General features: G+C 35.1%; 1 protein-coding gene across 6 annotated transcripts in view; it reads left to right on the top strand.

The window, feature by feature from the left end:
- PGR (progesterone receptor) overlaps positions 1–18,668 on the top strand; it is a 99,952-nt gene extending 81,284 nt beyond the window's left edge. For all 6 annotated transcript variants that reach the window (XR_003115609.1, XR_003115610.1, XR_003115608.1 and 3 more), the window contains 2 exons: positions 6,222–6,379; positions 9,032–18,668. Coding sequence is in view for 3 of the 6 variants with exons in the window: in XM_025356323.1 (XP_025212108.1) it covers positions 6,222–6,379; positions 9,032–9,187 (314 nt within the window). In the remaining 3 variants the exon portion in view is untranslated. The remainder of the gene's footprint in view (positions 1–6,221; positions 6,380–9,031) is intronic.
- The last annotated feature ends 1,745 nt before the right edge of the window (positions 18,669–20,413 follow it).

Genomic DNA, 20,413 nt, shown 5'->3' with positions numbered 1-20,413 from the left:
ACACTCTGTGACAATCACGCAATGATGAAATTGTGTAAGGACACATTTCTCAGAATATATCCCCATCATTCAGTGATACACGACTGCAATTAATATTGGATAAGCACAAACCATACTCTTTTCTACCACCACTCTCCACCCCATCCCCAAAGTATTTACTATATAAAATACATAATTTTGTTTAGAATTATTTTTGTGATGTCAAGATAAATTGTTAAAACAGGTAACTATAAAGGTTAGCATCTTAATATAATAGTGGTTTCTTTATCACAGACACAGTCCAGTGAGTCAGCAAGAAACGCCCAGGCTCCTTCTAGCCAGTGGCTCCACCCTTTCCTTGTGGCTTGCAAACCTCTATTGGACGTGACTAGCAATGAGCACTGAGTGAGAGAGGTTTTGAAGGCTAGATCTGGAACTATCATACATCACCTTCACCCACATTCCAAGGCACTTAAGCTGCAGGAAAGGCTGGGAAATACAGCCTAGCTATAGGCCCAGAAGAAAGAGGAAATTATGTTTTATAAAGCATTGCGTTGATCACCAGAAGGACAGGCAAATATCTGTTCCACTTTTTCTTATATCCAAGGAACATACTTACCTCTGCCTCAGTGGATCCCCAAGGGTCTGGGTGGGAAGTTTAAAAAGAAAGAAAAAGCAACTGCTTTGACCCTTGCATAGGCAGGATCAGCCCTCAAATGTACAAACCGATGCTTCCTTGATTCATTGTGATTTGTGTGAGAACCACAGGGAGCTAAGACCTCAGGCCGAGGGTGAGCCTAAGGTCTTTCTCAGCAACATCATTACAGGGACTTCTTTCTAAGACACAAATCTCAAATGGCTGGGGGGTGCAGATCAGGAGGGAAGGGCAGGGAAGCTAAACCCTAAAATGAAGGCTTCCTCATGGAATCTATGCAAAGACAAGGATCAATACATAACTCTCTTGGGAACCCTATTTGGACGAGGAATTTCAAGCCTAATTTGGTGACAGAGCATCAAGTGGAGAAAGAATATTCACGTGGAACCAGCCCAGAGAGTCCACTGGAATACATTTAATAACACCATAATTAGCTCCTGCCCTTCTTTGCATGAAGGAATGAATCCTATAGCCCTTATGCCACAGAGTCCTAGATTTTCCAAATTGGCTTATATCCTTAACATAATTCTCTGTTTATGGATAGGCAACATTATGCTGGGGGATTAAACAACAATGGAATTAATCAACAGGGAGGCACTGCTCATTGTTGTCACTTAGAAACTTAGGCGATCACTAGAGCAATGGTAAGAAAAGCAAGTGAGATTCGTACAACTTCCACTCACATGCCATAGAGAGTAAGATTTTCAGCCACTTGCCACTTCACAAAAAGAAAGAAAAAGAAACTATTTAATGAATAGTACTTATGCTTTCCACAGATTCTAATCAAGATTCTAATGAGATTTTGGGAGAAGAGGGTGAATTTGACAAACCTATTGAAAATCTATTTTTAAAACTAAATAGATAAGCATTATAAAAACATGCATGGAATTAGAAAGCTACTGTAATTAATACAGCATGGGAGAAGAGATATATTGAACTTTTGGGCAAATCAGACAAGTATATATTAGAACATAAATAGTACAGTGGAAACCACAAATCAAGGAGTATGAAACAAATAAATGTTAAGAAAAATAGTTTTATATTTGGAAAAAAAACAGTTTGGATATATAGCTCAAATTATATCCTTGAATAACAGATAATTGAGTTAAATGTAAACACTCAAATAATTAAAAAACAAACTAGAAGAAATAGAAATAATCTTCAATCTCAAGTAGAAAATACCTTTTATAAAATAAATGCAAGAAGATTGGCAAAGTAAAACTTTGATGATTTGGTAGTTATGAACTTAAACCTCTCATTTGCCATTAAAAATGAAAATATAAATCTCCAGGAATAGACAGTAGGTTGAACAAACATTTTTACCATTGTTCTCACCAAAATTACACTAAAGGCCAGATATATTGGGTCACATTTCTAATCACACTTTGAGGGGCCAAGCCAGGCAGATAGCTTAAGCCCAGGAGTTTGAGACCAGCCTAGGCAACTTGCAAAACCCCGTCTCTAAAAAAAAAAAAAAAAAAAAAATACAAAAATTTAGCCGGGCGTGTAGTGGCAAGTGTCTGTAGTCCCAGGTAGCCGGGAAGCTGAGGTGGGAGGATCACCTCAACCTAGGAAGTCAAGGCTGTAGTGAGCCATGATTGCGCCACTGTACTCCTGCCTGGGTGATTAAGGCCCTGTCTCAAAAAAAAAAAAAATTTACACTAAAACCTTAGTAAAGGGATTTACCATGAACAAATTGAGAAAAAATAAATTTACATTCATGTTTACAGCTGAGGGAAATATAGGGATTTGTTGGTAACCTTAAAGAGAGTTGTGAAGGTTTGAAATGACTGCTCTTTGAAGTAGCTCCAGAAAATTAGTACAGCCTCTACGGAAGACCATATGGAGATTTCTCAAAAACTATAAATATAACTACCATTCTATCTAGCAGTCCCACCACTGGATGTCTACCCAAAGGAAAAGAAATCATTATATCAGAAAGATACCTGCACTCGTTTATTGTAGCACTATTCACGATAGCAAAGATAGGGAATCAATCCAAGTGTGTATCAACAGATAATAGGATAAAGAAAATGTGATGTATTCGCACATATACATACACACACACACAAATGGAATATTATTCAGACATCAAAAAGAATGAAAATGTGTCTTTTGCAGCAACATGCATGGAACAGGAAGTCATTATCTTAAGTGAAACAATTCAGAGACAAAGTCAGATACCACATGTTCTCACTTATAAGTGGGACCTAAATAATGCATGTACATGGGCATAGAGTGTGGAATAATTGACAGTGGTGACTTGGAAGGCTGGAAAGGTAGGAGGGGGGTGAGACATTACCTAATGGATACAATGTGCATTATTGGGTGATTGTTATACCAAAAGCCCAGATATCACCACTATGCAATATATTCACGTAACAAAACTGCACAGATATTCCTTAAATGTATACAATTTTTTTAAAAAAAGAGGTTCTAGTATGTACATATAGATGTACATACTGGAGTTTTCAATGGACAAAAATTTGCATAGATATACTGAATTGCCAGAATTACTCTTCACAGTCCCCTTTATGTACAAGATCCTGAAAACTCAAAAACCAAAGAATTAACTTATTTGTTTTTCATAAGTTTGTATCTCTGGCCTTTTTTTTTCTAGGGAAATGGAAACCAAGTTTTGATTGGGGTGCATGGGATAAATATAGGTTTAAGAAATAGTAATTTTCCTCCCTGTTCCCTGAGGTACAACAATATTGGATTTAGGCCAAGGCTGGGCACAGTGGCTCATGTCTGTAATCCCAGCACTTTAGGAGTCTGAGGTGGGCAGATCACTTGAGGTCAGGAGTTCAACACCAGCCTGGTCAACACAGTGAAACCCTGTCTCTACCAAAAAGACAAAAATTAGTCTGAAATGATGGCACACACTTGTAATCCCAGCTACTCAGGAGGCTGAGGCAGGAGAATTGCTTGAACCTGGGAGGTGTAGGTTGCAGTGAGCTGAGATTGTACCACTGAACTCCAGCCTGGGCAACAGAGCAAGACCTTGTCTCAAAAGAAAAAAAAAAAAAACAATTAGGCCAACTAACAATCTTAAAATGGCCTCTTGGTGTTCCAGTAAAAGAAAGAGTTGCAAGTCTGAGGTAGAAATGATTAAGCTTAATGAGGAAGGCATGTCAAAAGTTGATACAGGCTAAAAACTAGGTCTCCTGAGCCAAGCAACTAACCAAGTTTCAAATACAAAGGAAAAGTTCTTGAAGGACATTAAAAGTGCTATTCCAGTGAACACATGAATGATAAGCAAAACAGCCTTATTTCTGATATGGAGAAAGTTTTAGTGGTCTGAATAGATGATCAAACCAGCCACAATATTCCCTTAAGCCTAAGTCTCATCCAGAGGGAAAGCCCTGATTCTCCTCAATAGTAGGGAGGCTAAAAATGTGAGGAAGGAGCAGAAAAAAGTTTGAAGCTAGCAGAATTTGGTTCATGAGGTTTAAGAAGCCATTTCCATAACATAAAGTATAAGATGAAGCAGAAAGTGCTGATATAGAAGCTGCAGCAAGTTATCCAAAAGATTTAGGTATGATTATTGCTACTTCTGAAAGTAGCTATGCTAAAAAACAGGTTTTCAGGGTAGATAAAACAGCTTTCCATTGGAGGAAGATGTCATCTAGGATTTTCATAACTACAGAGAAGAAGTCAATGTCTGGCTTCAAAGCTTCAAAAGACAGGCTGACTCTCTTGTTAGGGGCTAATGAAGCTGGTGACTTGAAGCTGAAGCTAATGCTCATTTATCATTCTGAAGATCCTAAGGCCTTTAAGAATTATGCTCAATCTATTCTGCTGTTTATGAATGGAACAACAAAGCCTGGATGACAGCACATCTGTTTACGGCATGGTTTACTGAATATTTTAATCCAGTGTTGAAACTTATTGCTCAGAAAGGAATACTACTTTCAAATATTATTGCTCATTGACAATGCACCTAGTCAGCCAAGAGCTCTTGTGGAGATATGCAAGGAGATTAATGTTTTCATTTCTGCTAACACAACATTCATTCTGTAGTTCGTAGATCAAAGAGTAATTTTCCACTTTCATGTCTTATTATTTAAGAAATATATTTTGTAAAGCTGTAGCTGCTATAGACAGTGATTCCTCTGATGGATCTGGGTAAATTGAAAACCTTCTAGAAAAGATTCATCATTCTAGATGCCATTAAGAACATTCATGATTCATAGGAGAAGGTGAAAACAGCAAAATTAACAAGAGTTTGGAAGAAATTTATTTCATCCCTCTTGGATGACTTTGAGGGAGTTCAAAACTTCAGTGGAGGAAATAACTACAGATGTGTGAAAAGAAGAAGAGAACTAAAATTAGATGTAGAACCCGAAGACATGACTGAATTGCACTAGTTTCATAAAACTTGAAAGATGAATTGTTTCTTATGGATGAGCGAAGAAAGTGGTTTCTTGAGTTGGAATCTGCTTCTAGTGAAGATGCTATGAACATTATTGAAATGACAACAAAGGATTTCGAAGATTACATAAACTTAGTTGATAATGCAGCAGCCAGACTTAAGAGGATTGACTCCAGTTATGAAAGAAGTTCTACTGTGGGTAAAATGCCATCAAACTGCCAGCATTGCATGCTACAGAAAAATTATTCACAAAAGAGTCAACTGATGCAGCAAACTTCATTTTTGCCTTATTTTGAGAAACTGTCATAGCCACCCCAACCTTCAGCAACCACCACCCTGACCAATGAGCAGCCATCAACATTTAGACAAGACCCTCCACCAGCAAAAAGATTTGACTCATGGAAGACTCAGATGATTGTTACTGTTTTCTAGCAATAAAGTATTTTGTTAGTTAAGGTATGTTCATTTTTTAAATAATGCTGTTGCACACTTAATACATTCTAGTGTAGTGTGAATATAACTTCTATGTGGACTGGGAAACCAAAAGATGCATGTGATTCACTTTGTTGCAATATTTCCTTTATTGCAGTGGTCTGGAACCAAACCAGCTATGTCTCCAAGATATGCCTGTGTAACAAAGTGGCTGGATATAAGATAAATATTTAAATATTAATACTTTTCTCCCATATCAGCAGGAAGGCATTAGAAAATTTAATGAGGCAATTTTTAAAATTACAACAAAAAGATAAATCGTCTAGGAAAAATCTTAATGACAAATACTTGAGATTTATATAAAGAAGACAAAAGTTTACTAAGAGATCCAAGTGTTCATTAAAAAGAAGGGGGAAAAAAAGGACCCAGATTACATGCAGCTGTAAACTAAATCAAACCAAGTATTCAAGAAGCATGTAGAATAAGGCCAGGTGCTCTTTTGAGCAAACGCTAAGATAAATGCAAAATCCATTGATACAGGTCTAAAATAGGTCAGCTGAAGTGTTCTTTAATATACCTATTAGTTCTTATATTCTTCCAGTGAACTAGAAGTTTATATGTCCTGATACTATCAATAACGTGATCTCTTTCCTATATAAGGTGTTTTTTTTCTAGAGTCATATATCAGAAGAAATCTTTATATATTTTAGAAATAAGTGTTAGAAGTTGTTAATGTCATCTTTTTAAACATAACTGCCACTTTTAATTGTCTTCTTACAGTTCCTTTGGAAGGACTACGAAGTCAAACCCAGTTTGAGGAGATGAGGTCAAGCTACATTAGAGAGCTCATCAAGGCAATTGGTTTGAGGCAAAAAGGAGTTGTGTCTAGCTCACAGCGTTTCTATCAACTTACAAAACTTCTTGATAACTTGCATGATGTAAGTATTTGGTTGATTCCAGAATATCAATGATTATTCTCTGATTTTCTATAACTTTTTAAATGTTACATATCAATTTTACTTTATATGATTTTCTCAGATTAATACTTGTATTTTAAAAGTGTTTGGATCACGCTGCTCAGACTTTATATAGTTTTTTTTCATTTTCAATATAGACCACCCAAATATTCTTTTACAAGTATTTGTATAATTTGAGGGTAATTTAATAGCTGATAGAAATTATGGTACATTTCCTGAATATGTTGTAAAATATTTGTGCCTAAAATTATAAAAGATTTTATATATACAGTAAAAACAAAGTATGTATGTGGAAAATAAGACTCATGCCATTTTAAATGGAATTATAAATAACATTGCTGATGGATGGGCAATCAGGCAATATATAGCAAAAGTTAAAATTTGCATGCTTTTCAAGTTTCTATTTTGTAGAATTTATCTTAAAGAAATAATTAGGCAAAAGTAATAAATATGCAAGGATGTTCACCATAGCAGAGGGGAAAAAAAGAAAAACAAACAAGAAATGCCCAACACCAGAAGTGGATTACTAAGACAAGATATCTGTGGTTTGTCAAGATACATGAAATACAAGCTTTTATTGCTACTATGTTCAGATCACATTAAAATGACAGTGAAGGCATAAAAAAGCTATCCACTCACTAGGTCAACTTTTGAGGTCTTACTCCTGAATATGAACAGACAGCCAAGATTATGAGCTATTTGAGTAAAGCCTCTAAAATGAAAGGCAGAAAGCAAAATAAAAAGACACTTGAAGGAAAAAAACACCAGTGCAGAGAACAGAAGAAAACTTCTAACATCCTCAGAGAAATAAGAATGATATGGCATCCATGACATGAGAACAGAAAACATTTTTTAAATGAACATTTAGCAAGAAAATACTTTTGGATAATTAAATGAAGAAAGGCAGAAATTAAAAATTCACTGAAAGGGCTGAAATGGAAGGAAAAATCTGGGGAAAAGTAAAAGATCAAAACATGGAAAATTAGAAAGAAGAGTTATAGTAAATTTAGTATCCAGGGAGTTCATAGGAATGTCCAGAAGAAAAAATAGAGAAAATCAATGAGAGAAATTTACGTAAGAAATCATAAAAGTTGCTGGAACTGAAATACACGAGTTTTCTAACAATAAGGGTCCAGTGTACAGGCACTGCACAAATTGAACTAAGGTACATTATTGTAAAACTGTAGCATGCCAGAAATGAAGAGAATATTTTAAAGTATACCAGCAATGAAAGAAACAGATCACATAGAAGTTATCAGGATTCAGAATGATGTTGGACTTCTCTCCAGCAACACTGGAAACCAGAAGACAGTGGAGCAGGCCTTCAGAATTTCATGGAAAAGAAAATCTTCAAAGAATTTCATACCTAGCCAAAGCATCGAACAAGTGCAATGGCAGCATGAAAGTATTTTCAACCATGCAAGGTCTCCTAGAGTTTACCTCAGATACAACCTTTCTCAAGAATTGCTACAGGATGTCTTATAACAAAACATGGGACTAAGCCAAAGATCCACCCCAAGAGAGATGCAAAGTGATGTCCCAACACAATAATTGTGCAGAGCAGTAGTTAGTCTAGATGGGAGCAGTAATACAAAGGGTTCTAGGATACCAGCTCCAGGAAAAATAAATGGAACTGAGAGATTACCAGTAAGTATGACTGTAATTGAGGTGATTTTTACAATTCTGTTGGCGCATTTGACTATGACTTTGTGACAAATGTAGAGAAAACAAAACAAACAAGAACACGAGGTGATTCACTTCTGCAAAATAAAAATGAATCGTAAGAATGGAGATACAATCCAGCAGAAAACCATTAAAAATCTTTATAATATAAATGCTGGATATTGCCTTTAGCTAAAAATTGAGCTAAAAGCTCTCTCTGGGAAGAAGAGAACGTGTACATAGATGAGGAAGAGAGTGTCTAGTATAAGAGAACTTCATTTTCTTCATTTCCCATAGTAGAAACTAAAACTAACTTTAGTGGAAATATAGAAATAAATATCAAAAGACACAGGCTACAAAAAGTTGAAGGTAGTTGTGTCTACGGGGCTGGAATAGGGATGGGAAGAAGTCTATCAGGAAACTGCAAGGCTATATTGCTGCTGCTGCTGCTGCTTTTGTTTTTATAATCATGTAGTAGTACTACTTGGCTTTTAACACTATACACATGAATTACTTTGATAAAAATTAGATTAAACGATGTTGGATTATTGGCATAGGAAGAATCAATATGTTATATAAAACAGCCAGATTAGCAAATAGAATTTATGAAACATGTGTAACATCATGTGTATATTTGGGTATGTCTGTATACATGTATAAAAAGAAAAAAAAAAACTTGAGTAATATACCAAAATGTTTACACAGCTTATCCTGTGGAATTATGAATAACTTTCATTTATTTAAATAAATCTTTCCATAATACCAGAATGTCCTATGACGAGTATGTAACATTTTACATATTATTCTAGAAAATGGTGGGAGTTATTTTCATTGTGGTAAGAAGAAAACACCTTGAGAAGTATTTATATTATAAATAAGTTGCCATATTTGAATAGCATATGAATTTATTATTTTTATTACATGTTTTCTACTTGTTTGTTAAACCAACAGCTTGTCAAACAACTTCATCTGTACTGCTTGAATACATTTATCCAGTCCCGGGCACTGAGTGTTGAATTTCCAGAAATGATGTCTGAAGTTATTGCTGCACAATTACCCAAGATATTGGCAGGGATGGTGAAACCCCTTCTCTTTCATAAAAAGTGAATGTCATCTTTTTCTTTCAAAGAATTAAATTCTGTGGTATGTCTTTTTGTTTTGGTCAGGATTATGAGGTCTTGAATTTTTATAATGTTCTTCTGAAAGCCTTACATTTATAACATATCATAGTGTGCAAATTCAAGAGAAAAATTGTGAGGTTCTAATTATTTTCCTTTATAAAGTATAATTAGAATGTTTAGCTGTTTTATGTACCCATATTTTCTTGAAGAATTTACAAGACTGAAAAAGTACTAAAATTGTTAAACTATATCTTATCCATATTATTTCATACCATGTAGGTGAGAATTTTTAACTTTTGCATCTAACAAATCATCTACTTAAGAGAAAAAAAATCTTACATGTAATAATACAAAGCTATTATATAAGTTATTTCTAGGTAACTCCCTTTGTCTCAATTATATTTCCAAAAATGAACATTTAAAATGTTACACAAAATTTTGTCTATGTATATTTGTGTGAGGATGAAATTCATAACTTTCATCAGATTTTCAAAAGTATTTTTAATGCAAATATGTAGAAAGAGTTTAAAACCACTAAAATAGATTGATGTTCTTCAAACTAGGCAAAACAACTCATATGTTAAGACCATTTTCCAGATTGGAAACACAAATCTCTTAGGAAGTTAATAAGTAGATTCATATCATTATACAAATAGTATTGTGGGTTTTGTAGGTTTTTAAAATAACCTTTTTTGGGGAGAGAATTGTCCTCTAATGAGGTATTACAAGAGGAAATAAGAAATCAGAAGATTATGGCCTAACTGTACTCCTTACCACCTGTGCCATGTTGAAAGTTAGTCACCCTTACTGATTTTCAATTCTCTCACTTTTAAAAGTAGCAAAATATCTTTCCTGCCAATTGCTCCTTTTAGTCAGAGCTTATTAACATCTTTTCAAATCAAAGGAAAGAAGAAAGGGAGAGGAGGAGGAGGGAGGTATCAATTCACAAACCTTTCTCCTCTTTATCCTCCACTATCATGAATTCATCTTATGTTTCAGCCATGCAGATCTTTTTACCATCAAATTTCTGCCAGAATTTTCCCCTTTGATGCTAATTCCATATGCATGTTTCAACCTTCAAGACTCAGCCAAATGTCATTTCTGTAAAATCTTCTCTGAGTCTTTCAAGCAGTAATTTGCCTTCTCCTAGAGTTCACCTGCCATTTTGTGCACATTTGAGTTACAGTAGCATGTTGTCTTACAATTGTGACTCTCCTAGGAGTCTGGGAGCCACATAAAGTGGACAATAGTGTTTGTCGACTGAGAGTTGAATGACATGTTGTCTCTGTCTTGGTATTACAGTAGATTTTGATCATTCTTTGGTTACATTTTTGCATATTTCTGTACCCATGACTTTATCACTTCCTTTTCCCATGCTTTATCAATTATCTTCATCACTTTTAAACTTTCCACCTTTGCTTCCTACTTTGTGAGATCTCTCCCTTTACTGACTATAACATAGAAGAATAGAAGTGTATTTTATGTGTCTTAAGGACAATACTTTAGATTTCTTGTTCTAACTTTTTTAAACTGAATGAATGGAATATTATTTCTCTCCCTAAGAAAAATTCCACAAAAGAATTATTTCTCACGTTTATGTAGCCTTAAATTGTTTTGTACTGTAAACCTCCGTATAAAAACTTTCTTCATTTCTAATTTCATTCAACAAATATTGATTGAGTACCTGGTATTAGCACAAGAAAAATGTGCCAATAAGCCTTATGAGAATTTGGAGCTGAAGAAAGACTATATAACTCAGGAAAGTTACAGTCCAGTAGTAGGTATAAATTACAGTGCCTGATAGGTAGGCGTTTTAATATCTGTACACTCAACATATACTAGATAGATGCAAAACATTTACAGACAATTTTACTGATACATGTGCAGCACAAAGGTACTAACTTTAAAGTAAATATTAAATAACACCTTTATGTGTCAGTAATTCATTTGCATTAAATCTTATTGAAAAGGCTTTCAGTATATTTTCCCCACAAACGTCATCCCAAGAGAAGTATTTTTAACATCTCCCAAATATAATAGTTACAGGAAATCTACCTCTGTGAGAGTGACTCCTCTCAGAATGAACTGTGTGACATAAGAAAATGAATGTAGGTCTATCCAAAAACCCCCAAGAAACAAAAACAATATTATTAGCCCTTTATACTTAAGTGATGGACTCAGGGAACAGTTGATATTGTGATCATTTTATTATCTCATTCTTGTTACTTTGAATTAAACCAATATTTTGATGATATAAATCATTTCCACCAGCATAGATTTAATTTCCATCATAACTTTAAAATTTTCTAATTTCACTCAACTATGAGGGAATAGAATGTGGTGGCCACAGGTTTGGCTTTTGTTAAAATGTTTGATATCTTCGATGTTGATCTCTGTCTGCAATGTAGATGTCTAAACACTAGGATTTAATATTTAATGCTAAGCTTAAAAAATAAAACACCTTTTTAAAAAGAATATGGCTTCACCAAATGGAAAATATCTAATTTCTAAATCTTTTTCTTTACAAAGTCCTATCTACTGATGTCTCCATTACTATTTAGTCATCATAACCATTATCTTCATTTTACAGGTCATGTTCTTTCTGGTAGCTCTAAAATGACACTAAATCATAAGAAGACAGGTTACATATCAGGAAATACTTGAAGGTTACTGAAATAGATTCTTGAGATGAAAATATTTTCCGTAAAAAGGTTTGAAAAGCCATTTGAGTCTAAAGCATTATACCTCCATTATCAGTAATTATGTGACAATTGTGTGCGTGTGTGTTTAATGTTTAAAGATGTGGCACTTTTTAATAAGGCAATGCTATGCTATTTTTTCACATTTAACATTAAGATAATTTGTTGCTATACAGGTGATATGGAAATATGATGAACAATTTTTTTTTGCCAAAACTATGCCTTGTAAGTAGCCATGGCATGTCAACCTGTAACTTAAATTATCCACAACTAGTCGTGTGTTTGATGATGGGCACTGTGGAGATAGCTGACGTAGGACTGTGCCCCCCTTCTCTGCCACTTACTAGCTGGATGAGATTAAGCAAGTTATTTAACCTCTCTGATTAAACTTGCCTTTGCCCAGTGCTTTGTAATGAGTAGAAATGGAAACCAAAAAAATGTATACAGGCGTTTAGAAATAGTAATTGCTATTATTTTGTTTTCATTAAGCCATAGTTCTGGCTATAATTTTATCAAACTAACTGGCTATTTTCTACAGTGAAACCAGGGTTCTAGAAAGTCTCATTGTTTTATTTATGTCACCATATGCTATGATATATTTGATTGAATTCATTTAAAATTAGGGCTGAAAGTATTCAAGTAATTTATTCTGCTGAAAAAATACAGTGTTTTGAGTTTAGGGCCTGTTTTATCAAAGATCTAAAGAGGCTATCACTCTTTCATTGTAGGTATTTTAAAATAATGACACTGATTTTAACATTTTAAGTGTCTTTTTAGAATGAAGAGCCTGACTAGAACACAGCCCCTACAAAAACCCATGCTGAAATTATTTTTACTATGGCAACAATTCCACAAAAGGGAAAAATGGGTTTAGAAATCACAGTGAAGTCATCAACCCAAAAACTAACTTCCTATCCCTAAGAAGGTTATGATGTAAGATGCCCACAAGAAATCTATGTCTGCTTTAATCTGTCTTGTATTCCTTTGGTAGGATGGCTATTACATTTTTAGTTTTTGCTGTGAGTACCTAGGCAATTTCTGTCATCCATACTTATCCTTCACACATCAGAAGTCAGGATAGAATATGAATCCTTTTAAATATTTTTATAACCCTAGAGCCTTGTGCATAAGAAGCACTCAAAACTTGCAAAATATATATTTTTTTCAAATTTAAAGATACTCTATTTTTGTATTCAATAACTCAACAACTGTGGTCCCCACTGATAAAGTGAAGTGGACAAGAAGACAAGTAATGGCATAAGATTCTTGTTCCCAAAGTATGCCTGTTCAGTAGCCATTGGATGTGGGAAATTTCTACATCTCTTAAAATTTACAGGAAATACATAGCCAGATGTAGCAAAAGTTTATCAAGTCCTAAATTGCTTATCCTTACTATACTAAGTCATGAAATGATTTTTAATGAAAAGAACATCACCTAGGTTTTGTGGGGGTTTTTTTTCTTATTCATAGCTGAGTGAAAAGAACAATCTCTGTTTCTCCCTAGCATCTGCGGACTATTTAATGTACCATAATTCCACACTCTGTGGTCCTTATTAAATCCAAAATTAAACAAAAAGCAGTAAAATAACTGACTACTCACCCATATTACGAAATATAATCCAAATCAGATTAGTCAACATCCATGAGATGAATCTAAGCTGAACTGGGCCTAGATTATTGAGTTCAGGTTGGATCACATCCCTATTTATTAATAAACTCAGGAAAGAAGGCCTTACAGACCATCAGCTAGCTGTAGCTAATAGAACCTATACTTCTAAAGTTAAGCCTAGAATGAATATGGCCTTAAAAACTGAAAAGAAGCAGGAAAGAACAATTTTCTTCAACAATTTGTCCACCCTGTCACTGGAGAAAATTTAAGAATTTGGGGGTGTTGGTACTAAGTTAAACACAGCAGCTGTTCATGGCAGAAATGATTTAATACATACATTCTCTGAATATCCTATAACCAAAGCAAAGAAAAACACCAAGGGGTTTGCTCTCCTCCTTGGAGCTGACTGCATTCCAAGGCAGAGCTCAGGTCACATGCCCAGGGGCTGCGCCCAAGCTTGTCCGCAGCCTTATGCAGCTGTGGAGTCTGGAAGACTGTTGCAGGACTGCTGGCCTGATCCCAGAATGTCAGCCTCATTTTCGATTTACTGGCTCTTGTTGCTTTATGTCATGCTGACCTTATTGTTAAACACAGGTTTGTTTGCTTTTTTTCCACTCATGGAGACATGGGAGAGGCATTATTTTTAAGCTGGTTGAAAACTTTAACTGATAAAGCATTTTTAGAGAAACATGAATCAGGCAGCTAAGAAAGCATACTCTGTCCATTACTTTAAAGAAAATGTACAGATTATTAACTCTGTAGTATGGCATTCATGTCCTGGTCAATATTTAGATAGGCATGAATAAAATATTTAAATGATATTGTAAATAGTTTTCAGGACATATGCTATAGCTTATTTTTATTATCTTTTGAAATTGCTCTTAATACATCAAATACTGATGTATTCAATTTATCAGATATAAATTATTCTAAATGAAGCCCACTTCAATGTTTTTGTCTTGTCACTTATATATTAAGCTTCTGATCTCTTTGTCTATGATGTTTACTGATCCGAGTTTTTGTTCTTATGAATTATTTTAGACAGCAGTGGTTTTAAGCTTTTTGCCCGAAAAATACCTTTTATTTTCTCCTCCCTTAGAAAAGTTTATACCTTGAAGTATCTATCCACCAAACTCTACTTCTATTAAGAAATAGTTATTTTGTTTTCTTAATGTTTTGTTATTCAAAGACATATCAATGAAAGCTGCTGAGCAGCATGAATAACAATTATATCCACACCGATTTGATATATTTTGTGTAGCCTTAACTTGATAGTATAAAATGTCATTGCTTTTTAAATAATAGCTAGTCAATGGTCTTCTATTGTAGGTTTCCTAAACTAGGTTAAGATCCAGAGCTTTGGGGTCATAATATATTACATACAATTATCTTTTTCTGAGGGCTTTAAAATTCATGAGAATAACCAAAAAAGATACGTGGAAAGTTAATTCAAACATACCATATTCTTGTTAAAACAGAGATGTGGCTCTGCTTGTTCTCCATAAGGTAGAAATACTTTCCAGAATTTACCTAAACTAGTAAGCCCTGTATTTGCTATGATTAGGGATAGGAAGATATTTTCACATGGCAGACTTTAGAATTCCTCACTTTAGCCAATAAAGTACCTCTTTTTGATCTTAGTATTCTGTGTATTTTAACTTTTCTAAGATGTGCAAGTTTATAAGAAAAATCAGCACAAAGGGTTTTTTTTAAGTTAAAAGCTTTTAACTGAAATTTGAAAGAAACAGAAGAAAATATCAAAGTTCTTTGTATTTTGAGAGGATTAAATATGATTTACAAAAGTTACGTGGAGGGCTATCTAAAACATTAACGTAAATATTTTTTGTTGAAAAGTCTTACTTTAGGCATCATTTTATTCCTCAGCAACTAGCTGTGAAGCCTTTACAGTGTTGGATGCCAGTCACTCTGCCAGATTGTGGAGATCACCAGGGTTCCCTTCTTCTCTGAGCTTAGAGTTGGGTGGGGAATAAAGACAAGTAAACAGCTACAATATTGTACTGTGAGTGCTTATGCTGGAGAAAGTTCAGGGAACTACTAGAGCACCTAAGAGGAGCACCTACCTTGAATTTAGGGGTTAGCAGAGGCATCCTGAAAAAAGTCAAGCCTAAGCCATGATCTACAAGCAGTTTAGGAATTAGCAGAACATGCAGGGTGAGGAGATGCCAAAGGCAAGAAGAGAAGTATTCCAAACAGGAGGGATCCCGAAGAGAAAAGAGTATCCCAAACAACATATGCACAAACCTGATGGGGAGAGAGAATGTAGGGTGGGGATGGATGATGAGACTGAAGAAGAAAGCCAGGTCTAGATAATCAGTGGCCTTGTACAGCATGTTAAAGAGTGTAGACTTGATTCTGTTGTAAACAGGAAAGCAGCACAATTCATATGAATATTTTAGAAGACTCCCACTGGAATATGGAGAATAAAGTTGGAGATGACTAATCCTGGAAGCAGGAAGAATATTTTTGAGGAAGTGGCACTATTTTGGTGAAAATGATGGTCATAAACATGAGGAGTTGTAGGTGATCATGACCTCCTCTCTCATTCTCCAGAAGGGTTTTGGAAGATATAACGTAGGAACATTGACAGTACTGACGAAAGGAGACAAAATATGCCATATAAATTGTCAAACACAAGGCCAGACATCTAATTATTTTGCATATGTGTTGAAATTACGAATTTTTCAAGAAAGAGAACAAAAACTACAAAACTTAGTTTTACCAAGTCCCAGAATTCTATCTATCCAAACAATCTGTACCACTCCACCTATATCTCTACCTTTGCATTTCTGTCCAACCTCAAAGTCCAGGTCTATATACACAGGTAAGACTAAGCAGCTCAAGGTTCAGAAAATGAGAAAGAAAGAGGAACTGAGTTGTGTTGAACCCATGCAAAATAAACACATTCTTTGTATAGATTCTTGAAACTTCAAGAGGAGAGGAATTCACCTAACTCATAGGTATTTGATGTTATGAATCCATGGCTGGGCTCGGCTTTTAAAAAGCCTTATCTGAGATTCCTTCTGTGGAACAAAGTTCCATCAAAGCCCATTTGAAAGTCTACATTAAAAACAAAATTCTTGCTGCATTGTATACAAATAATAATGCCATGATCAAATAATCAGATGCCATTATCAAGTGGAATTACAAAATGGTATACCCACTCCAAAAAAAAGAGCTAAATTCTTGGTAGAGTGTCATGACTTCATGAGCCCTCCACAGCATTGGAGCTGAGGAGGAAGCACCGGTGAGCAATAGGTTGAAGAGAAAACTTGGCGCTTAAGAATCTTTCCATCTTTTTTTCATCTAAAAGAGCCTTATTTTTTGATTACCTCATTCGATTTCCATCAAGGGCTGGTTTTCCTTTTTAATTCCACTAACCAGACAGCAGCTGGGAAGGAAGAAGCTTTCTATGTGCATATGGTAGCTGTGGGAAGGAGGTTTCTTTCTCCAGGTCTTCACTGGCCATATGCCAGTCCCTTGTTAGTTATGCCGAGTCATAGAACCCATTTCTGTCATCTCATATTTAAGTCTTTGGCTTGTGAATTTATCTATTCTTTCGGCTTCAGCACTGCAGAGTGCTGAGACTTTGCAAACTTCCATTCTTGCTGGCTTAGCAGATTCCTCATTCCTCTTAGGCCCAGCTGTTTTCTCATCTGGCCCTGCTGTGGAGTCACCTTGCCCCTCCAGGAGAGCCATGGCTTACCACTGCCTGCTAAGACTCCACTCAGCTGCCACCACACTAAATCCAAGATTCTCTAAGATGTTGCAGAGTTTCCGGGCAAGCATAAAAGTCTTGATTTTCCTGGACTTCCCTTTGTCTTAATCTCACCTCCTTCAAGTTTCAGTCTCAGAATGTAGGCATTTGTCCTCTTTGCCCTACCTCTTCCTTCTTCTGAATCATGAAAGGCCCTCACTTCCTCTTGCTGTGTGCTGGAAGCTTCTGTCAGGTCTTAGAATGAGTTCTCATCTAGTCCTAGTAGCTTTCGATGCTTAAGTCCACCTTTTAAGGATACCTTTGAGATTTAGACCATTGTTTTTCACTTGAGAAAGACCTAATCTCGAGACGCCTTTCTGTGGATTTCAAACGCCAATTGAGGACATCAAAAGCTGAATGTTGACTTTCTTTGAATTTTCTGCTATAACAATTCCAGTTCTCCTCAGAGCAATATGCCTCCAACTGACCAGGAGAAAGGTCAGGTGCCAAATAGAAAAACACAAAGATTAATTATTTCAAATAAGCATATACTTTGAAAGTGCTTTGGGAATTCATGAGGTTTTCTATCAAGAGGGTAAGACTCTTCATCCATCCATGTGCGCCTGACAGTCCTGGCACTGGCTGGTAACAGATGCAAAACTGTAAAAATTAGGTGATCATGGATTTTAATGGTATCATCACATACTTATTTTCTATGTAATGTTTTATATTTCACCTAAAATACTTTGACCGTTTTGCACATGGTAGATATTCACTTTTTTGTGTGTTGAAGTTGATGAAATCTTCAGTTATCTACCCCATTGCTTGTTAGTAAAACTAGTGTTAATACTTGGCAAGAGATGCAGGGAATTTTTCTCATGACTCACGACCTATTTAGTTATTAATGCTACTACCGTATTTTGAGTAAATAGTAGGTCACTGAGTACTTATACTCAGAGTTATACTTTTAAAGATATTTAGCACTATATACTTCTTGAGTCTAAAGTCATACACTTTGCTCATTTCTGAATGGGAAAGACATTTGAGAGTATGTTGACAATTGATGTGAAGGTTTTTGCCGAGAAGGTGAAACTGTCCTTTCATCTGTGTATGCCTAGGGCTGGGTCCCTGGCAATGATTGGGTGACAATGCAAAGCTGTAAAAACTAGGTGCTAGTGGGCACCTAATATCATCATCGTGTACTTATTTTCAAGCTAATATGCAAAATCCCATCTCTGTTTTTAAACTACGTGTAGATTTCAGAGAAAATATTTTGTGGTTCACATAAGAAAACAGCCTACTCAGCTTGACAAGTGTTTTATGTTAAATTGGCTAGTGGTTTGAAATGAATCATCTTCACATAATGTTTTCTTTAAAAATATTGTGAATTTAGCTCTAATTCTTGTTATTCTGTGTGATAATAAAGAATAAACTAATTTCTATATCTCTCTTTATTAATGAATTATAGCATCTAAAACCTCAATACAATTACATACAAGACACATACCAATTATCAGTGCATTCTTTACCAGTCATTTTAAATTTATAACCAACATTTCAATTTGTACAATACTGTATGTGGCATAAGGTGAGATACTGATATGGAAGATTTGGCATTATAGAGACAATATCCTTGACTGTGTATGCATTTTAGCAAAGCAAAGAGTGATTCTCAGGCAATTAAGTTGAAACCAACTACATAGTGTTTTAATCAGAAAGACAAAATACAATCAACTGATATCTAGTGAGATTCAATAATATACTGTTTTGGTTATTCACATTGATTAAAAAGTTTGATATTACACAAGAATTTTCATATGAAATTTAATGCATTTGACATTAAGGCAAATGATAATCTACTTATAATAACAAAGTATTTCAGACTACATTGGTTTCGTTACTAGGAGTATAATTTAGTATAGTCCTAGAAATATACAAATATGCTCCTTTAGTAAATAAAATAAATGCCTAAATTGTATAAGGAACTGATGCAGGCAAACCCCAAAATGGGGGCTCAGCTTGGGAGGATTTTTGGCTTAATTCAGAAAAGAATTCAAGAGGGAGTCCACAGTGAAAGCAGCCAAGTTTATTGGAGCAACAGCGTCCAGCAAAATGGCTACTCCGTAGGCAGAGTAGCCCTCGTGGGTTGCTGGCTGTGTAGATGCATACCAACTCTTAATTATATGCTAACTATGAGGTCTGTTATTCACAGATTTTCTGGAAAAGCAGCAGGGAGTTCTTGGAACTATATAAGTTAATTTCTGGATGTTTCCATGACATTTGTAAAGTGTCATGGTGCTGATGGCAGTGTCTCATAGCATGCAGATGCATTGTAACTTCTAGTCCTAGCTGATATGGGCCAGTTTCTTAGCTACACCTGTTTTTCATCAGCAGGGTCATGAAAACAAGTCCTGGTGATATTTTACCTCAGAACCATGATAGGTCTTGGAGACACAAAGATGAGTAGAACAGGATTCTTGCTGTAAGTTTGAGTTGATACAATGCCACATATTATTAATTGTTTGAAATGTCAAAATACTTGTTTCTTACTGAATCAACTGGATTTGGAATAGACTAGAAAATCTGGAAAGCTTTATTGGATCATTTGGCCATGAAAATGTTCCTATCACATAAACACTTTATTTATTCCTGGTTAATACTATGTTTTCATTTTTTAAACATGCCACCATATTCAGATTTACAAATGTAAATACTGTTGAGAAACTTCATATTTACCTGTGAAACAACATGCTGTTTTTTATAAATACTTGATTTTGATGGTTGGTGGAGTTTTTCCAATTGAAGTTAATTAATGAATAAAGAGAAAATGTGGCAAGTGGCTATGAATGTCAACGCACATGAGATTTTTCCCTTGTGCCCCTATATGTCACTGTATGGAGTCACTATAACAAACTAAGTGTAGCTCTCTCCACACCGATCATGAATAAATACTTAATATCAAGGATCAAGTTTTTAAAGCTATATTTCAACGGCAGGAAGTTATATTTACCTAAGCAGATGAAGTTTAAACCCATCTTATAAATGATCGAATCCAAACAAGTAGAATATAATATGCAGAGATCTGTGACCAGTTATTTGTGAGTAGTTTGGAATTCATAAAGCTTAAACAACTTAGGTACTCTATGAAAAAGCAAAGTATTTTTATGTTTGAATTATGTCAGCTACCCA

This window comes from Theropithecus gelada, chromosome 14, assembly GCF_003255815.1.
Source record: "Theropithecus gelada isolate Dixy chromosome 14, Tgel_1.0, whole genome shotgun sequence".
In the NCBI taxonomy this organism is placed as follows: domain Eukaryota; kingdom Metazoa; phylum Chordata; class Mammalia; order Primates; family Cercopithecidae; genus Theropithecus; species Theropithecus gelada.
The sequence above is the reverse complement of the archived record's forward strand: the minus strand, read 5'-3'. Positions and strand labels throughout refer to the sequence as shown.